The 20,856-nt window shown below is 41.3% G+C and overlaps 1 protein-coding gene across 4 annotated transcripts in view; it reads right to left on the bottom strand.

Annotated features, from left to right (window-relative positions):
• TAFA2 (TAFA chemokine like family member 2) overlaps positions 1 to 20,856 on the bottom strand; it is a 152,812-nt gene that overhangs the window by 67,740 nt on the left and 64,216 nt on the right. The window contains exon 1 of one of the 4 annotated variants that reach the window (XM_081878151.1): positions 6,933 to 6,953. The exons of the other annotated variants lie outside the window; for them this stretch is intronic. Coding sequence (XP_081734277.1) covers positions 6,933 to 6,940 — 8 coding nt within the window. The 5' untranslated portion in view covers positions 6,941 to 6,953. Of the gene's footprint in view, positions 1 to 6,932; positions 6,954 to 20,856 lie in introns of those variants that run through there. 4 annotated transcript variants of the gene reach the window in all.

The raw sequence follows: 20,856 nt of genomic DNA, 5'->3' as shown, positions 1-20,856 counted from the left end.
CTTCCCTTCCCGTTAGGAAAGGGCAGCCATTACCCTTCGCGCCGCCTCCGCGATTAGATTAGTAACCTGCATGAAAGTGATAGCCAGTTAAATCATACTCAGGAGTAGACCCACAGAAATCAATTGATTAATATCAATTAATTTAAATTGGGATACTCTGCGCATGACTTCACTGGGTATCATGGTTATTCTCACTCTTCTTTGTACAAGAGCTTAGCCAAGGTTTGTTCTCGGCTCTGGGAACCAGCACATTCCCAGTAATCCATAATTCAATTTACTGTGTCACGTGAAGCATGTCTGTGTATGTAAAGGGAAGTCAGGTCTCTCTTGTGGGCCATTGCATAGGTGGGGCATTTCATACTAATTTTGAAATAGGTCTTGGCGGGGGGGGAAATGATCCACTCTTAAATCCAGTGGTTGGAATAGGTAATTCCAGAGTTCAGTGCCAACTCTAGGGTCCATTGTAACTATACTACGAATGATTCAAATACTATATTGTTTCAGGTAATATGTGCTATTTTACGCCCAATGCTACATTAACAGAAGGTACAGTAAAAAATAAATGTGATTTTTCATGAAGTAATAGCTCAAAAAAAAGAGAAAAGCTACAGTTTCATGAGTTGCTAGCAGTGGTATTGTATGCAGTGTAAAACTCTGTATTCTATTGATCTTGGAACCTAGCAAATTCTGATATATGCCAACTTTTCATGCAACTATATTAATGCTTGCCATGGGCTAAAATATTGATTGCTATATTATAAACAAAAGCTGAACCAGACTTAGGAAGAATTGAAATAGTGGTAGTCAAGAAAATTTTATACAGTTTCTTATTTGAATTATCAAACTTTGTTCTGAACAGCCAATACATTGGTAGCATAAGTCATTACCTCAAACTCCACAGTACTTTGCACCTGAGAATTCTTATACAAAGGTAGCAATTACAGAATATGAGAAAAGGATTTAATACCTTCTCTTACCCATTAAAAGCTGTGTTGCCATTCAAAGTGACTAGCGGTATGTTATTCCCCCCCCCCCGCCCCCCACATTTAGAAATGCTAAAGTCTATTTGCAATGAAACAGTAATAGTGGAGAGCTTAACCAACTACTGTGATGTTTTTAAAAAGCCACAACTATGGTATCTCCTAGGGCGTTTTCACACCTCTGGAATACATTGATCAAAAGCTGGCACTGCTGCACCTTGCAACAAGACTGAAAGGAGACCTTTCTGAAATAAGCGTTGATTCCGATTCACTTGCTGCTAACATGGTTGGAAGTTTAAGAGTTCATCAAAGAACTCCATCCCATGTTCAGCTGCAAAAAATAAACTTTATTTTTTGCAATGTAGTTCTTTTGTGAGAAGGTTTTTTTGTAGAATTGCATCTGTCCATTTCCCCCAGGTCAGACACTGATTCAAGCATGGGTTTCCATGTACTTCCCACTCCTTGGGAGTATCTCAAACACAGCTAGCCAGGCACTTCGGTGGCAGCTCTTAAGTGTCTTCATTGTTCGCCAGCTCCTCTGTTCCTGTGGTCCAATGGGAATATAATGGAACCCAGGCTGCTGGAGAGGGGCCTTCCAGTTCTGGGGCATGGATGTCCAGATCTGATATGTTCTCAGACTCCTTGACAGTTTGGACATTTGCTGGAGGGTCCTGCTTCTCCTGCTCCTCATTTGAGGAGACCTCCGTTTCAAGGTCTGAGCAGAGCTGAACCCTGACCGCATACTTTATGCATAAGGAACTTGCATAAAGCCACTTCATCCTTTATATTTTTTTATATACATCCCTTTAAGAACTTTGAAATATGAATTTTCTATTATAAATTTATGAATAAGACAAACATTTGTTGCTAACATATATATTACATAGGTCTCCTCGTCAATGCAAGTTTCTACGCTGCACATTATGTGGTCAGGACAGCAGAGAGAGAATTGACTGAGGCTCCTTGTTAAATATACACTGAATGAGAGACAAACCAAGGTTTGCTTCGGTGTGAAATGTTTCACAGAGTAGTTATATAGCTGTATAGTTCTTAGAGTAACAGGTCTCTTTTATCCAAAGCATGTTAAGCTGTGAAAGATCACCTCTAACCACTGTCAAAAATTATAGCCATTTTCTTTTCAAAGGAAGCCTGCTAAATTGTATGGAAATTTCTCCTATTTTTACAAATTGTGTTACACTTTGATGAATAAAAAATGGACCAGCAATGCTCAAAGCAAGCATGCAGATTTAAGAGATCAATCAAGGCTGAGCAAAATTTTATACACCAAGAGAGTTGTGTTTAATTTTTAATACCATTGCAGGGGTGGGGAGGCACAGTTTGAAAGCTATCACCCACAAATAGTAGCTCAAGAAAGTGTGCCAAGAAAATCCAAGTATAGGGGTTTTTGTTTTTTGTTTTTTGTTTTTTTAAACAGTACTTCCAATATGCCATCCCTATAAATGATCTTAGTGTTCAAAACAACTGCATGTTTATCTGATATAACCACCAACAGGAAGTTCAATTAAATAATAGTAATAATTCAAAATATCAGTATTATCTAAGAACTAAGAAACTTAGTCACCTGCCTGTTATAAAGTTAAGGGTCCAATCTATGCTAGTTGAGAGGCCATAGGATATGAAACTCCACTACATTGGCAAAATGCACAATACAACACTTCCATGCTAGATATGCACAACGCCCCTGCACAACGCTCCAGTTATGCCAGGGGAAGACTGTTGGTGCACCTGGAAGGCTAGCACTAGTCACTCTTCTCTCACACAAACAACTACTGTACATCCAGCATTTGGGAGAGAGGATGGAGACAGCAATATAGAGGGGGGAAGCATGGACCTAAAGGGCTACCTGGCCCCTACAGAAGCCAGACCATTAGTCCATGCACTTCCTAACTGCATGCAGGAGCGCCTTCCTGTTTGTAGGAGCCCCTTCTGATCTTTTATAGTGTGTTGTTATGAATCTGTAACCTCCTGCATATATGATAGAATTGCTGTCCCTATACAGGGCTGCCTTCAGATGTCTTCTAAAAGTTGTATAGTTACTTATCTTCTTCCCTGGCGGTTGCATTAACTCCATACCCACCAGCATTTCTCTAATGAAAATAGGGACATCCTAAGGAAAAGCGGGACATTGCAGGATCTGATCAGGAACTGGGGTGGCTTCTGTAAATCTGGGACTGTCCCTGGAAAATAAGAGATACTTGGAGGGTCTAGATACACACCTCAGAGATGCGGAAGGGCCTCACTCACACAATATTGTACCATTTCAAATATTCGTGGCCCCCCCCCCCCGAATCCTGGGCAATGCCGGGAGTTGCAATGACACCCCCATTCCACCCCCTGAGCTGCACCCCTCAGAGTGGGTTTATAGTTCCTTCCTCTTCCTAGGGAACTCTTAAGGAAGTATAGCTCTCCCTGTGAGGGCAGCAGAGGCCAACCAACAACCCCCAGCGCCCTCCACAAGCCACAGTTCACAGGATACTAATCAACACTATATAGCAGCCTGCTGGCAATTATCTCTATCTTGCCTTTAATTAGGCAAAAAAATATTTCGAATCACAAATGCCTCCTAAGGCAGTAGTCTCTGTTTGTGCTACTACAACAACACAATTTCATTTTCTCAACAACAAGGAAGGCGGCTACTTGCTTCTGTCATTTTTTGGCAGTGCAGTATTATTCAGCAAGATCATCCTGTCCCCAAGACTCAATCTACTTTTCTGTAATAAATTTTATGAATTCTTTCCCAGCCACATACACAATAATACAGAAAGAGAAAATTGAGTACTGTGTATTATTTTATGGAATGGTAATGATGCACTATTAACGCTATTACATTCTATAATACTTTACCAAAATGTAGCAGGGAAGACACACTTCCAGAAGAACAGAAAGCAATTATTATTATTATTATTGTTGTTGTTGTTGTTGTTGTTGTTGTTGTTGTTGTTGTTATTTCCCTCAAAATGTGTGTTTTGCTCTTTTTTATAACATAAATTTTGTTAATTAAAAGTCAATTTATGCTATTCTGGAATCAAAATGTTTGGGTTTTGCAGGAGATTGTCTGGATAAAATGCCTTTCAGCCCTGATATAATCAACAAGTTAGAGAGTTAGCATATCTGTCTTGTACAACGTAAAGCCTATCTAAGTGCACTGCTAAAACAAAAACAAAAACAAAAAAGGAGCCTGAACGTGTTTTAGCTGCTGGGTTTGACTGACTGGAACTGAACATGCTGGAAATAGAATAAGCGTTCAGCTACAAACACAGAAGAAAAGGCAATCTCATTTAAATGATTTGCTGATATGACTTAAAACAATTTATTTAATCTTTACCTTTTTTATGTAAATATCCTTCAACTAAGGACTTAAAAAGTATAATTTAGAACAGATTTTAGAAAGTATAATTAGATGCCCTGTCAGATGGGAAGACAAATTAAAAGTGCAATTCACATTGCTACTGCAGCCGTGCCACCAAGGAACTACTAATCTTTTGCACAATACTCACAGCAGAATGTACTCTAGCCTCCGTAGGGCTCGTGATTATAGACTTGCAGGGAAACTGGGATTTAAATTATTCATCAGTGCAGATTTTCTTTCGCAGGAAAAAAAAATTAGTGTGCCACATAAATAGCAAAAACTGTTAATTCACAGCCTTTTACAAATTAACTGCCTGGTAATGGCATCAGTTATTACCCGTTACTTTTACTAGCACTTACAGTACCAAGATGCTATCAAAGAGACAGCTGCGTGCCTAAAAAAAAATATGCTCAAGACAGACTGCAACATCCATGCAACCAATTAATTTTTCAGGATGCATACACTCAGGCAAATGTAAATCACTACGCTGAAGCCTGTCAAAGGTGCTGATTAATGCAAGTTTGTGGCTATACTCATATAGCCACTCTTGGAGGCGGAACATGGCTAACATATAAAAATTCCCAAATATTAAAGTGATGCAGATCTACGCAGCTGTCAAAACACCCAGATGTGAATTACAGGTTCAACGACCACAATCTCACCTGCCAAGTTGAGGCCAAAAAAGCATGCCCAGGATTACTTTACAGAATCATTTTTTATTTTTTTTACAAAGGAATCTCACAACAGGTGAGAAAAGAAGTTTGCGCTAGATAGGCCTTGGTTTGACCCAGCAGAACTCTTCTTAGGTTCTTAACAACCGTCACAGTAACAACATAGAGCAGAAGACCCAAATAGGGGTCTTCAACTGTGTTATGTGTTCGGATTTTTCTTTTGTTTGTTTTTTGGGGCTGTTCAAACGTGGGAGGAAAGCGATGTGATGAACCGTTCCTTTCAGTCTTGCCCTCTTGCATCAAATCTTGCCCCTTGTGTTATGTTTCTGCTGGTTTAAGTTGTGTTTTTATAGTAATTTTGGTCAGCTTGTTGATTCATTGTTTATTGCTGGCTTTATTTATTTACTTACTGTGTTTTGCTGTATATATTTTAGATTGTAAGCTAGAGCCTGTTTGTTATTAAATAAACAAATATCTCATTTTGCCATTTTCTTCTCTTTCTTGTTTGACTTTCAGTTCAGTAAAAGTGAGCATTCCAAGGCTACTGGGCCTCTTGAGCAACTCTGCAGCTACACACGTAACTAAATGTAGGGATTGACATTTTGTTGATGAAGACAAAAAGACAAGAGAGAGCGCCCCCTACTGCCTGTTCTATACATTGAAACTAACCCGGGCTGGATCTAGACCAGGCATAGGCAAACTTTGGCCCTCCAGATGTTTTTGAAGTACAACTGCTATCACCCCTAGCTAACAGGACCGGTGGTCAGGGATGATGGAAATTGTAGTCTCAAAACATCTGGAGGGCCGGAGTTTGCCTATGTCTGATCTAGACACATCAAAGAAGCACTTCAGTTTAAAGCACTGTAAATTTAAACAGGGGAAATGGGTAAATAAAAACGGGACTCCACATCGCCATCTGATGGCACAATGTTGTATCGCATATACAACGCATATAAACCGCTTTTTCTTTACCAGTCTAGCTGAGTCCCAGGCTGGCAGCTGAAATCTTATGCCAACTCTAATGACAGAACAGCATCCTCCACCGCACCTGAGGTCAGGAGCTTAGCTTAGGAGGTGCAAGACAAGGCGGCATGGTGCACACAGCTCCCTCCAGCATCTGCTGCTTTGGGCATCTGCCTCTCACTATATTATGGTAGGACCATTCTTAAAATTACCAAGCAAGAACAAGCTGAGAGAGAGAGAGCGTGAACTGTGGTTAAAACAAGTAGAGAAGACAGAGTGGCTTTCAGGACTGGCCTGCCACTTGTCTTTATCTTCATTAATGTACCGTATTTTTCGCCCTATAGGACACACCGGCCCATAGGACGCACCTAGATTTTGGGAGGGAAATAAAGGGGGGAAATTTATTCCCCCCCCCCGCCCCAGAACGGGACCCAGAGCCATGCCGAAGCTGCGTGCAGCTTTGGCATCGCTCTGGGAGCTTGCGGGGCTGGGGGAGAGGGAAGCCCTCTGCCAGCCTCCAAACCAGGTTGGGAGACAGCGGGATGGCGGCTGCGCCTCCCCACTGTCCCCCGAGTTTGCGGGGCTGGCGACGGGGAGGAGCAGGCTTCTCCCCCCCCGCCAGCCTTCTAACCAAGTTGGGGGACAGCGGGAAGGACGCGCTGCGCCTCTCCCGCTGTCCCCTGAGTTTGCGGGGCTGGCGACGGGGAGGAGCAGGCTTCTCCCCCCACCAGCCTTCTAACCAAGTTGGGGGACAGCGGGGTGGCGGCGTTCCACCTCCCCGCTGTCCCCCGAGCTTGCAGGGCTGGCGGTGGGGCTCTCCAGGCTTCAGCGAAAGCCTGCATTCACCCCATAGGACGCACACACATTTCCCCTTCATTTTTGGAGGGGAAAAAGTGCGTCCTATAGGGCGAAAAATACGGTAATAAAGGAAGCAGAGCTGGTACTCACCAATGCATCCTTAGAATGGCAGCACCTGGTTTACTCTGACGGCAACTGCTCTCCACTTATTCTTATGCAAATGGTTCTGTCCAAGAACAGCTCAGTGTGTGACGGGTTCTGTTCCTTCACCTCTGTTCCTTCACCTCTGGGCATATTACAGAACCCCTATCTGAGAATCTGTATATTAAGTTCAAAGAGCTGCCACATTTTCCAAGTTTGGCAAAGGCAGTCAATTTCCTTTCAACAGAAATGTTTCCTGTTCAGCCCAGCCAAATCCCCTTCTCTGGAAAACATTTCTGCACAGAACAAAACACCACACAGTGGCAGAATGAAGCTACACTCAATAAGGGGAAGTATTTGTTTACTGGATTCTGCCCAATAAATGCACCTTGCCTACCTCTTTCTTAAGAGGCCACAAGACAAATAAACAATCACTCAGGAAACAAAAAATACACAATCTTGTTCCATCCCTATAAGTCTGTGAGGTGTGAAACACAGATAGCAGTCAAGTACAACATTCCTAGAGTGGACATGAAAGGGGATGTTTCCACCTGTGAGTACAAAACTTCCTGTTTCCTCCTGGGCTGGGATAAACTTCCTCTGCATGTGACTAGAGGTGGGCGTGACCTTACCTGCCCAGGTGGCAAAAGCACCTGGGACACAGGTCTCTCTCTCTGACTCCATTCATCGCAGAAGCAACATCTCTTTAGCTAGAGATGCCCTGTTGGCTTCCAGCCAACAGAGCACAAAGGGACTATCTCCTTATGGGATAGATTCCACATGTATATATTTTGTAACCTAAGTCTGCCTTCAGGGATCCATCTGTGAACGGAATGTGTCAGTAAACTTCTTTTATACTTTTTACACAATATTGTGTTGTGTCTATTCTTTTTAAGAGGGAGTAAAGGGGATACCAGGAATCCTATATTTAGACGCTTAAACAAGCTTGCAACAAGCTAACTGCTGTACGTTTAAAGGGGAATGTTTAAAACTCTGCTAAGTTATAGAACTTGCTAGCACAAGTTAGGAAGGATATTAATAAACAAGATATACTCTCCTGCCTCCCTGAACATTCCCACAAATTCCTCTGTGCTTTGTTTTACCAGTCGCTCTGTAGGTGGCTGAGGAAAGCCTGGACCGAGGTATCTATGCTGTATTTTCAGTTAATAACTCCCACCTTGCTGCAAATCCATGCATAATTAAGTTTTCAGCCACAACCCTGTGAGTAAACAATACCTACATTCAATCTGTGCTATGTGAGAAATGCATTGCCTAACATACACTGTGTTAGCTACAGTATAATTGCTAAGTGAATGCTGAACACAAACCTACAATATGCTGCCAAATATTATTTTGTTAAGTATAAATTAGTTTGCTCATCAGTAAAGTAAGCCATATTGGGGGTAGAATTATTTGCCTTGCACTAAAAACATTCATTAATGAAGCAATGAACAAATGCACACCAACAACTTAATAGCTTTGTATAACCGATTCTGGGCAACAGTTTCCCACTGGCTACCACCTTGTCTTTTTATGATTTATTTTTGTATACACTGATCAGCGAAGTTGAGGATGGAGCATTAACCACAGTGCAATTATGCATCCTAGTTGTGAATACATTGAAATGCACAGTTGATGGGGAGGGCGCAATCCCTGCAGATTATTTGAATTCATTATATGATCATTAACAACAATGACTATTATTAACAATTATTATTAAGGATGGGGTTTCAGAAAATGCTCCAATGTCACTGGTCTTCAAATGGCGAACGATGACCCACAATTGGTTCGCAACAGTGGTATCATCATAGTTTTATTTTTGATTATGGTGGTGTTTATGAGTTGGCAAACACCCCAGCTGCCTACTCATAATGAGTTTCCAACTCTCTGTCATAATGTGTGTGCAAACACTATATGATGTAGTGACATAGTGGGTTTTCATGGCCATGGTCCAAATCAAGGGCAGCGGCTGCTAGGAACGAAGAAATTCATTACATAAGAAAGCAACACCACATTTTTTGCTTCTGCACCATATTTGTGCAGAATGTGATGGAAGCAAATCACTAGAGTTTGGCTGGGTGGAAGATTAACAAACATCTAGATCAGCTCTTTCTCATTTAAGAAGTAAGGTGGAGAGAAATAATTCAACACAACAAAATAGTAAAATATCCCTGTCACATGCTGGTGTTAAGAATTAATCCCATGTCTGGAAACAGTTGGGAGATTACAGTCTTTACTCATCTGCAGTCAATGTAATCCATTACTAGAAATCATTAATTCTTTGCTTACGTTTGCTGAATACAGGCTATTCTGAAGACGAAATTTCATTGTCAAGATTCAGCTCTTTAATGCATGGGTAGGCAAACTAAGGCCCGGGGACCAGGTCCAGCCCAATCGCTTTCTAAATCTGGTCTATGGATGGTCCGGGAATCAGCGTGTTTTTACATGAGTAGAATGTGTGCTTTTATTTAAAATGCATCTCTGGGTTATTTGTGGGGCATAGGAATTCGTTCATTCCCACCCCCACCCCCCAATATAGTCCAGCCCACCACATGGTCTGAGGGTCGGTGGACCGGCCCATGGCTGAAAAAGGTTGCTAACCCCTGCTTTAATGTATTTCATTTGAACTCTAGAAAATATATAACTATACAGTATTGTCTGTTAGAGTGCAAGATGGATGGAGTGCCAGCTTTCTGCTAGGGACCAGAAGTGCTCACTGTTAATGCCTTCATCTGCCCCAAGGTAAGTTTTTGCATCGTCCAAGGAAGCAAAGAAGAAAGGTGCACAGGGGCTTTTTCAGTTGTTCAGGAGGAAAAGCTTCAATCCCCTTTCAGGTTGAACATGAGGACAACCGCATACCTCTAGTCACCTAATACTGTCCTGTCCAACTGGTCAATCGTGAACAACTCTGGTCAATCCAATGGGTAGATCACTGCCAGTTTATTTAAAGTGGGAGTAGATCGCAGTCTCTTGGAAGTTGGACACCCCTGATATATTTGATGCCACAGGCCAGTCCTGCTGGATACTGGGGCCGGCTCTGTTTAAATTCTGGAATTGCACATCAGAAATCAGGCATGTGCTTTCTCCCTCATAGGGAATTTAATAGTAACAGATCCAGCATTTATTTGAACATGGTATCTCCTGCCTTATGATACAGAGCCCACAGTCTACATGCTCTAAGTTTTACTTTGTATATCCCATGTGTTTCTGTGTGCTCTGGCACTTGTCACAGTGTCCCATTGCAGCAGAAGTGGTTTAGTCATGCCAGCCAAATGACCTGGAAAGCTGTTTGTGGACAAACGCTGGTTCCCTCAGCTTGAAGAGCGAGGTAAGCGCAACTCATAGTAGCCTTTGACTGGACTTAACCATCCAGGGGTCCTTTACCTTTTACCTTACCAAACCAGAGGTCAAGCAAACAGGCAAGAAGAGTTCCTGACATCTATTATTGTTATTGCTATTTCTTTGTATTGCCTTTCTACAATGTGTTTTGATGCCTGGGTCTGTTCTGGTAAAACAACCAGATCCTGTCCCATCTTGAGTTTTATACCTTCTCTAAACCTATAACTTATGTGCTGAACCTGGTGATCTCTTCGTGATAAGGTGAGTTGAGGTGAGCCTGGGAGGCGTATGGGATTTTTATGTACTGTGTGTTTACTAAAAATAAAAATTTAAAAAGGACCTCCACTGAGAACCCCTGATATTGAGAGGGTGCGTGAGCATTCAGTTCATTGACTCTGGATCTCTGTGATTTAATTTTGGAAAATTGCTCTCACACTGTGTAATGGTTCTAGGGGTTGCTCGTGCGTAAGCCGGTGCCAACACTTGGCTGGGTTGCCTGAGTGAACCTTTTCTCTCCGGACAGCCACTCACCCGTGGCTGTCCCAATCGCTGGCAGAATCCGTCAGTGGGCGTTTCTTGAACTTCTTCCAGCAAAGAAGCTCTTTGACACCTAGTCTCCTCCTACTCTCCCTGCGTGGAAGCCTTCTGCGTAAGGAGGGCGTAGGCAGCGGAGGACCCTTACTCTCCCCGCTGGTCCCCGCAAGGAGTCAAGGGACCGCCTCGCCGATCCCCCCATCTGCCCCCCTTCTCCACTAGTGCTACGCTGATTCTCTTCCCCAGAAGATGGGCTGCCTCTCCCCATCCCGGGACGCTCTCTGGAATCCCTCTGGAGCTTGCTCTCTCCCTCCGGTACTGATGGCAGTTCCCTGACACACGGGAAATAATTTATAATGGACATTCATTGAGTGGCTAACTGGACTTCCTAATCTTTTAGTGGAAATCTCCTAAAATTATTTAAAAATATAGGTTTCAGTATTTGAGTTTCAGTCAACAAATACTGATATGAATGAAGATGACACTATTAACAGATTGTGGGGGACAGTGCCCTTTGGTGGATTAACACAGCCATCAACTGCAAGAACACACTAGAAAACTGAGAACAAAACCTGACATGGCAAGTTATCTAAATCATTTCAATGCTAATAGGACTTTTATTTCCTTTTGTGCTTTGCTAACACTGCATACACATTTATCATTGTTTGTCAAGTACTGCTTTATGAAATGGAACAATAAATGTACAGGATTAATTAGTTCTATTTAGCTTTTTTGTGCCTACTAGATTTAATTTCAGAATAATCTTCTCTAGTATGTTAAATTAAACCCTTGTATTTAGTCTTTTCTTTTTTTCTGATTGAATAATTACATTAAAGAAGGGCTGTATTATATGACACAGGCCTAGGCCTAAGCCATCCATCTGTTAACATGGAAAATATGAAGATAATTAGGCATAAGACATTTCTGTTTTCATCTCTACAGTACAGCCAAACCTGTGCATCTTTACTTGAAGGTAAGTTCCAACAGGACTAAGTTTTCAATAAGAACCAAAGGTTTACAGCTATAGGATGGTTTCAAAATGGAACATTTAACAGGTTCCACAATGATGGCCATCAATTCCACAAATGAGCACATCTTTTAATCTGGGAAGACCTTCCCCTTCTTCAGAGCCTGGGAAAAAATGGGGGTCCATGGAACAACTCACCAGATTGATAAATACCCCCCCCCTTAACAGAGTTTTACAAATTCTGCTAAAACTTCCCATAACCATATCTCATAAGTCATAAAGCAGAGCATTTGGAAATGTACAGTTAGATTTTTTAAAAAAAAAAACATTCAGAACACACCACTTGAGAGCTTTTAAATGGGAAAAGTATTTTTAAAGGGAGAGCGAGAGATTTAAAAGGCACAGCTCAGGAGAGCACAGGCAACAATAGGGAGAAAATAGGGGCGTGTCAGGAGGGGGTTCATTACTTATTTTCCCCTAGTCCTGATGAAGCAATGGGGTGTCCATTGAGCATGGAAGCATATAGAGTTTCAGTTCATGCAGGGTTCCAGGTCACATGGAAGTCTACATAAGAAAGCTTCCCCTATTCAGATGATTAAGCTGAAAACATGGAAACTGGGAGCAGGGCTAGGAGGCTATAGGATGTTGAGGCAGGGGGCCTACTGCACACTCTCACTGCCCTTTCTATGCATTAAGGGGTTACATTCAGTGCTGTTTTTCTAGAAAAAGAGGTGTCAGAGCTCACCATGAACTTCTGCCTTGTTCTCTTATCATGGCAATAGCGCCCACCTGAGAGGTGTCAGAGCTGAGCTCTGGCTGAAAAAAAGCCCTGGTTACAATGTTCTGTGCTTATGATCATAATATACCCAAATTAGACATGCATCAATGAAGCACATCTTCAAAATAAAATTCCTGATGAAGCACCTAGCAACACTGTTCAGATCTTTGGCAAAAAAACCCAAACCAAAAACGAATCTTGGGAGTAATGAATGTTTTTATTAAAATGACACCGTTTTGTTGCTGTTTTCAGATAATGAAGCGTGACTCACGTCAAGAAGAGGAAGAGGCTAATTTCTCTTCATTAACTGCTAGCTTTTATGAAAAGGACTTTAAAAGCAGCCTATAAAGAAATGCACTCTTGCTCTCTATATAAAATATTTATATATAATTACAGTAGTTAGAGTTGGAGGAAAATGCAAATGGGCCATGTTGCATCCACTAATTCAGAATTTATCTGATCAGTGCCATTCATGCGAATGAAAAAAAGTAACAGCAACAACGGGTAAAACTAATCTGAAGTTTAATGTACAGATGCATTTTGAGGTTGCTGCCTACATCAGTGAGGTATTGTATGATGAGTTGAAGGAATAAGTGCCTTTGGCGAGTGTATCACTAAAGAAATGCATTGGGTCTATAATTCTACCTGTCATGTGGACTTAATATTACGATCTAGATCAAAGAGTGATAATTAAATTTCTCCAAAGACATTGTCTGGCTGTACAACTGTTGCACAGGGTTAAATTCTTCAATATGCCCTCAGCTTGCCTTATTCCACACAATGTGCGCACTGTTCTGGGGGGCTCAGTCGCTCACAGTGCCTGAAGTGATAGCCCTCCATAGACTGGATTTAAGCTGTGGGGTTTTCCCCCGCCCTATCTCTCTAGTCTTCAAGGAACCAACAAGTCCACTCTGTCCGCCTCAGAAGTATCTCGCCTTCAATGTCAGTATTAATCATTATGACTGGGAGGCCACACAGAAGGTGCATAACAACAAGAAGAAGCCATACTGCAATTGCTTCTGGCAATACAAAACTTATAACTGAACGATAGTACCCAAGAGCTGCCTCGGGTACATCCTGCTATGGCAAACCAAGAAGCCCAAAACACTACAAAGGCACTTCACATTTTCTTTTTTGTTTCCCCATTCAACATGAAAACTCCTTTGGTTATAGAGGTAAGATTGGTCTACTTTCTGCAAAGTATTACAGGATCAAAACTCTGTGGCACTTTTCATGAGTAATTCCATTCAGTGTACTGCAATAATTAGTGCTAAATATTACAAAGCCAAAGTTTTATGGAGCTGCCTTAGGTGCCAGGTTTTAATCACCGCTGAAAGTCATAAAATAGGAGGTTAATTTGTTTTGGTGGGTTTTTTTTCAACATGAGGTCAAGTGCCATTTGAATTTTCTGTATCAGGTATCAAAACGTCTTGGGCCTGCCCTAGTTTGGAATTCACCTCAGTCACAACTCAAAATCCCACAAAAAATGCTGGACAAAATCACAGGAGCTCAAAAAGCAATGGAAATTGCATAGAGAATTATTTATTAGTACACAAAGCAATGCTGCATATAATAAACTTGAGCTGTAGCCACCGTTGTATAACAATTACAACAATTTCTCCAAACACCTCACATATATATGCTCATTTTACATACATTATTATTATGTCTACTTATAATTTTTTAATACCATTTTCATTTTTCACAAAATGTGTACATGGGGGGGAATATACATAGGAATACATATATTAATGAAAAATAGTTTTGAAAACATATTGAAAACATATTGAGGAAATTGCATGCTCACTAAAATGCTTACAAATTCTTAAAAGGAGATGTGTGTGTGTGTGTGTGTGTGTGTGTGTGTGTGTGTGTGTAAAAATGTAGCAAACTTAAGGTTGGCTGAGAAAATGAGATAAACTAAAACTGACAGATTCATCTGAACATAGTCCCTGACAGTGTGAGAAGTCAGTTGCTGTTGCACTAGTAGCTTTCGGTGGAAAAACAATTACACAGGACTATCTGGGCATGCCTGTCTGGAAGCACCCTTCTTGGTAACAAGAACATCTGGCATTGGTTAGCTAATTAACATGTGTTGGAAGATTTTTGATTTTAAAAGACAGCCATCTCAATGCAAGCCGCAGGTGATTGAACTGAATTTCCTGATTAACTGCAATTCCGCAGTTTCATGCTGGAATCTCCCTTTGCAGTTTCTCTGTTCAAATGTAGACAGCTGAAGGTCAGTTACACAGTATTCCATTATGGGGAAACGTTCTCTCGCTGGTTTCCATATTTTGCCATTTCTGACGTCAGCCCAGTTTATTTATTTGTTGCTTAGAGACTGACCAGTTTGCCCTATGTAAAAAGCAGAAGGGCATAAGCTCATGATGTTGCAGACATTGTTGCTGCTGCTGCGGCTTCCACACGTCTCACCTTTTGCTTCTTTTATAGGAACTGAATAGAAATGGCACCAGCCAGCTACTTCAAAGGGGTTTTATCTCTCATAACGTACAAATAGTTTGTTTTACCCTTCCTTAATCTGGTAATTCATGTAGCTTTCAGTGCTGAACGTTTGCTGCAGTTCCTGTGGGAAGAAAACTTGAGTTTGCCACAAAACAAAGATTACACAGAGGTTTCACAGACGTCTTTCTCATGTAAGAGTGCAATACTCCAAATGTCAATTTTTATTATTTATGAAAGTATTTATATGCTATACCTGAAGGAGCGTCTCCACCCCATCGTTCAGCCCAGACACTGAGGTCCAGCTCCGAGGGCCTTCTGGGGGTTCCCTCACTGAGAGAAGTGAGGTGACAGGGAACCAGGCTGAGGGCCTTCTCAGTAGTGGTGCCCGCCCTGTGGAACACCCTCCCATCAGATGTCAAGGAAATAAACAACTATGTATCTGACTTTTAGAAGACATCTGAAAGCAGCCCTGTTTAGGGAAGTTTTTAATGTTTGATCTTTTATTGTGGTTTTAATATTCTGTTGGGAGCCGCCCAGAGTGGCTGGGGAAACCCAGCCAGATGCGCAGGGTATAAATTATTATTATTATTATTATTATTATTATTATTATTATTATGCCCTCTCACAGTGCTGCCCAGCAATATGAAAACATTAAAAAAAAAACATTAAAAAAACCTGTCACTGAAATGACAAGCCACTCAAGAAAATTTTGCCTGAAAGTCAAATCTACCAAATCTCTGCTATAACGGTGTTCTGCAGCATGGGACTAGTGCCCAACTTCTAGCTGAAGCCAGTCAGACCTTTGTAGCATGAGGTACAATTAGCAGCATTCTTCTGGATGGTCCCATTGATTGGGCTGGCATATACAGGCTCTGACAGTCCTTAAGGTTACTACCTTGCTTAAAAAGTTAAAGTTAAAGGCTTATCATGACACACTGTTTTCCTTCCCGATGACAAAAGTATGATAAGTGACTTTACTGATGTGTTGCAGTAGGTAGAATGGCTCATTCTAGGCCTTATTTGGTGCTTAATGTTCCACAACCCCTAACCATTAAGAAACTGCATATAAGTACTTTATCAGAAAAAGGTATGTTTTCCAGCAATAAATCATGCATAATACCTTACCTGCAATAATAATGTATGGTTTTGTGTCATGAATGAAATGGTATGTAGGGGCATAGTTTTCCAATATTTGCTCGTTTGACAATTTAAGATGCAGAAAGATTCTACAGGTTTCCCCCTGAACTTCACCATTCCAATGTAATCTCAAGGAAAGCCAAGAAGCCTTTTATTCATCATCAGATATTTCATCATACGGATAATTAATTTGGAAGTCATCACCGACTGATCATATCCCCTCTAAAATAATCTTTAGACTCAAATAGTCTAGCAATACACTACAAATTATAATTTCAACTGAAATCCTTGCTTGCTCTGGGCTTGATCCAAATCTTTTTGAAGTCAATGGAAACCATTCCTTTAACTTAAATGTGTTCTGAATCAGAGATTTTCTCAGTCAGTTTTCCCTGTAGCAATCTTCCTTAAGTCAGTAGGAATTCTGCCAAAGAAGGCCAGAGTAAAAGGTGAATATAGATTTAGGCGCTAGCCTTGGGGAAAATATTTTTAAAGCAGCTTCTCACAAGGAAAAAAAAGCCCTCACCCACACATAAATCCTTACTACACCTTTGAACAAAATAGTGTGCTTTCTGCAGCGCCTCTTCCTTTCAGTGCAGTGAAAATTTGCCCCATTAACAAATGAACTGCATAGTCTTGATTCTGAAACTTCATTACAATGCAAGAAATGAATGCTTTGCCCATGCAGCTTTCGTGACCCAGCAGTGAGAGTTATGCAGGTTCACAATGGAAAGGCTAAGTTTTTTCAAAGTTGCTACTGGGCAAGTTAAACTTTTTACCCCCTTCTGCAAATTTTACCCATCAGTTTCAGGGCATTAAATGCTATCAGCAGCTGTGAAAATAGTAGCATAGTAAATTAGTCAAGGTTGTGCTTTGTGCGCAAATGTGAGATAAATCCATACCTTGTTGTGATTTATGATGTAGCAACCTTTCTAAATACTTAACAGAAATCAATACATCGCTATCTGCTTATCATGCAATATATTGATTTCCTAAGAGCACAGGAGGAGATAATTGTTCCAGTGTTGAATGAATATCCTTCTGTAACAATATTTTAATAACCATATGGCAAGGCAGAAATTATGATAATCAAAAGTATATCTTTTAATTTCCCATAGAGCGTCATTACTAAGAGTAAGGAGAAAAGTAATTTCCCAAGCAAAACAAGTGCAATTTGACATTTACTCATTGACTCATCATCATTAGAATAAGAATGCAGTCTTCTGTAAACCATAGCACGTTAAGCAAAGATAATGAGCTGCTTCTTTATTTTAGGACAAATAGCTATCTAAATATCCACGCATATAAATGCCAGTTGCCAAGTTTCTGTCATTCCGTAATATAACATCTAGCTAGAACGTGTGATAGGGGTGAGGACAAGACAGTTTATGCAGACAGGGACAGAATTCATCCTCAAGAGTCCCCATGATATTCTATGGAACAAAACAAATGGACTGCAAAATAGGGATATAACTTGCCCCAAGAGACACAGGAGTCACAAGGGGTCAGAAAATTGATGTAGATCCCATCCCAACAGTTTAATGAACGTACCACTTTACTTTCTCACAAGTAAGTGGATGGTAACACCTTCCCTTCGCTGACTATGGTTCAGCCCCCTCTGATCAGGCTGTGGTGCAATATGGGACACAGCTGAGAGGTGACAAAACAATTTGGGGTTGTTGCAATATATAGGTCTTACCTCCACATAGATCACCATCAGACTGATGGGCTTTTTATGACTATAAACACACTCTCCACTTCCACAGAGGGTGAGATGTTCCTAAAGCAGAGCTCTAGGCCTTGATTTCCTTTAGATGAAAGAGTACTGGAGACTTATGGTCGCTTTGTAATATTATATTTACTTGCAAACATCAATGCAGAGTATAGAAAGCTACATCCAATATCAGCTACACCTGCACATTGGATCCCTGGAAAGAGATTCCTGCACTCCGAAATGATTTGCCTTCAGCCAATTACGAGTGTAGTTTCAACTTGTCTCCTTTTTTTCTGTTTCCCCGTCTAGTTCCAAATACTACCCAAACTAGCTTCAAATGCTTTTTCTGGTTTCGCTTTTAGTTTTGAGCAGAGAGAGAGACAGGCAGAGAGATTCCCAACCTTCAAATTAATATTTACATTTTGTACAGGCACCGACTGAATCCACTGGGGAAATACCAACTTAACAAAGCATTCATAGGGGTATAAATAAAAGACAACTGCAAGCCTCTATTTGATTCACAATGGTACACTGCACACATGAGAACATTCAGCACGGCCAAATGACTGCCGGGTCACGCAGCAATGGAGAAAGCCCTGCTGGCAACATTCTGACTTGGCAAGGCCTCCCCACCAGCACCACCAATAAGCAGGTGGATGGAACACCTGCCAAACGAGCCCTTGCCTGCCACTTCTCCATTGCTCCAAGCTGGCAAGGTATGGAAAGAGAAGCCATCCAAGTTGAAATCAGTTCTGGCCTGGCTGGCTCCACTTTGAAAGCAAATTCACTCAAGAAGTGCCATCCAGGCCAAAATCAGCATGAGAATGATTCCAGCTTGGCCAGTTCTCTAAGGCCAATGTTCTCATTTCATGCATCCATGCTTTTGGTTCCACTAGTTCTCTCTTCCAGCACAGCCTTACAGCAAATAAGAGAAACATAACGGGGCAAGGATCCCCACCCAGCTGCCCCACTTTTCAAAACCGATTGACCTTTTACTAGCAGGTTATTATTAAACTTCATAAAGTGCTCCCTAAACATTTTGTCATTTGTATTAAGTGGAAAGCATGGAAGAAGGCCACACTTTCTACAAACTCTCCAGCCCACACCTCAAATTGCAGCCACTGCTTGTGGAATCCTAGATTGCACTCCTTGAAGGTAAAGGTAGAGGACCCTTGGATGGTTAAGTCCAGTCAAAGGCGACTATGGGGTTGCGGCGCTCATCTTGCTTTCAGGCCAAGCGAGATGGCATTTGTCCACAGACAGCTTTCCGGGTCATGTGGCCAGCATGACTAAACCGCTTCTGGTGCAACAGAACACTGTGATGGAAGCCAGAGAACACGGAAATGTCGTTTACCTTCCCGCCACAGTGGTACCTATTTATCTACTTGCACTGATGTGCTTTCGAACTGCTAGGTTGGCAGGAGCTGGGGACAGAGCAACGGGAGCTCACTCTGATCGGCATGCCCAAGAGGTTCAGTGGTTTAAACCACAGCGCCACCTGCTGAAAAACCCCTTGAAACATGCTAGTGACTATGATGAAATCAGCACAGTAATATTCAGGGACTTCCCACATCCATAACAAATATTACATCAACCCTATATGCTCAGGTATATAGGACTCTGAATGGGAGCAGAGGACCCAATATCTATACAGGTGCATCCATCCTTTCACTGTGCAGGTTGGCTCCCTCTGTTGACATACACAAGGATGCTCATACACACAGTAAACCAATAGGAATGCATACAAGACTCTGGATGAAGCCACTAATATATAATCAAGTGCGCACTAAATGAAGATGATTTCATATTTAATTTACAAGGTCATAATATATTTTATATATTGCTTTCTCTAGACATCTTCCATATTGTGCTGCGTATTGTTTTGGTATTGTTTTTCCACCAAGACTGGTGGAAACCCTTTATAATACGTTTTATAATACGTGTTTCTGTATATCCAAACAAGTTCACAAATCTCACCTGATTTTCTCAGAGCTCAAGAGGAAGTTGGTTTAACTTGAGAGTGCCTTTTGAAGCATGAAATTAAGTATCTTGCTCATATACATTGCCAGAAAGCTACTCATAAGGGAGACTGGGTAACTCAGTAGGGAAACGTGATGACCTTTTCCTGTTGAGAACTTGGGTCTTGAATCAGAAATGAAGCTAAGCTTGGTGTTCTCATCTGACTAATCCAAAGGAAATTTGTGAGCTTCAAAAAAATTCCCATCAATTTGTCACAACTGACAGCATGTTCAATGGCAGATCAGCACTAGAACAGAGGAAGGTTTATTCTGTGCTGAGAGTGTCATGGTTACATGGGGAACAACCCCCGCTAAACCAGCCCCTACTAATTGTCATTCGTCTCTACTTGTTATGTGCATGCCAGGCACTCTAATTAAAAGCAACAAACAGAGCCGTGCATCGCATGACAAGCTGAAAGCAGCGCACACTTTTACAATATTATGTAGTCTTTCAGATTGCAAAACAAGTCATCCTGACCGTGTTAGCCCCCGTTTAGCGGATGTGCTGTGACTTTATTTAGCAAATTATGCTTTCTGTGATGTGCGTAGTAACAAAATTGTAATTTAAGTGCCTGCTTTTGAATGTGGGGGGTTTTTTTGTTTTGTTTTTTAAACCTTAGGCACTAAAACGGCAGTACACCTAATTGCATACACACATGCAAAAGTAATTTGTGAAAATCTTTCAAGTATTTCGCTTTGTAACGGATCAGAAAATAAAATTAACAAATTAGGTTGATGTCTCCAGCTTAAGGGCTTTAGAAACTATTGCCACAGATTTCCATCTATCAAATATTCAAAGACCTTGTTTAAGCTTTATAAAAATCTGCAGCTAAACCAATCTCCTCCAATGACCAATACTCATCAAGTGCTGCCAATGGTTTCTGAGCCAACACTGTAAGTCACTACTTTCTATGAAGAGAACAGATTTTGTTGGGGGCTTTGGGGTTTTTCCACTGTTATTATCAGAACCACTACCAACTATTATG

Source organism: Podarcis erhardii (assembly GCF_964252035.2).
Source record: "Podarcis erhardii genome assembly, chromosome: 10".
NCBI classification, from domain to species: domain Eukaryota; kingdom Metazoa; phylum Chordata; class Lepidosauria; order Squamata; family Lacertidae; genus Podarcis; species Podarcis erhardii.
The sequence above is the reverse complement of the archived record's forward strand: the minus strand, read 5'-3'. Positions and strand labels throughout refer to the sequence as shown.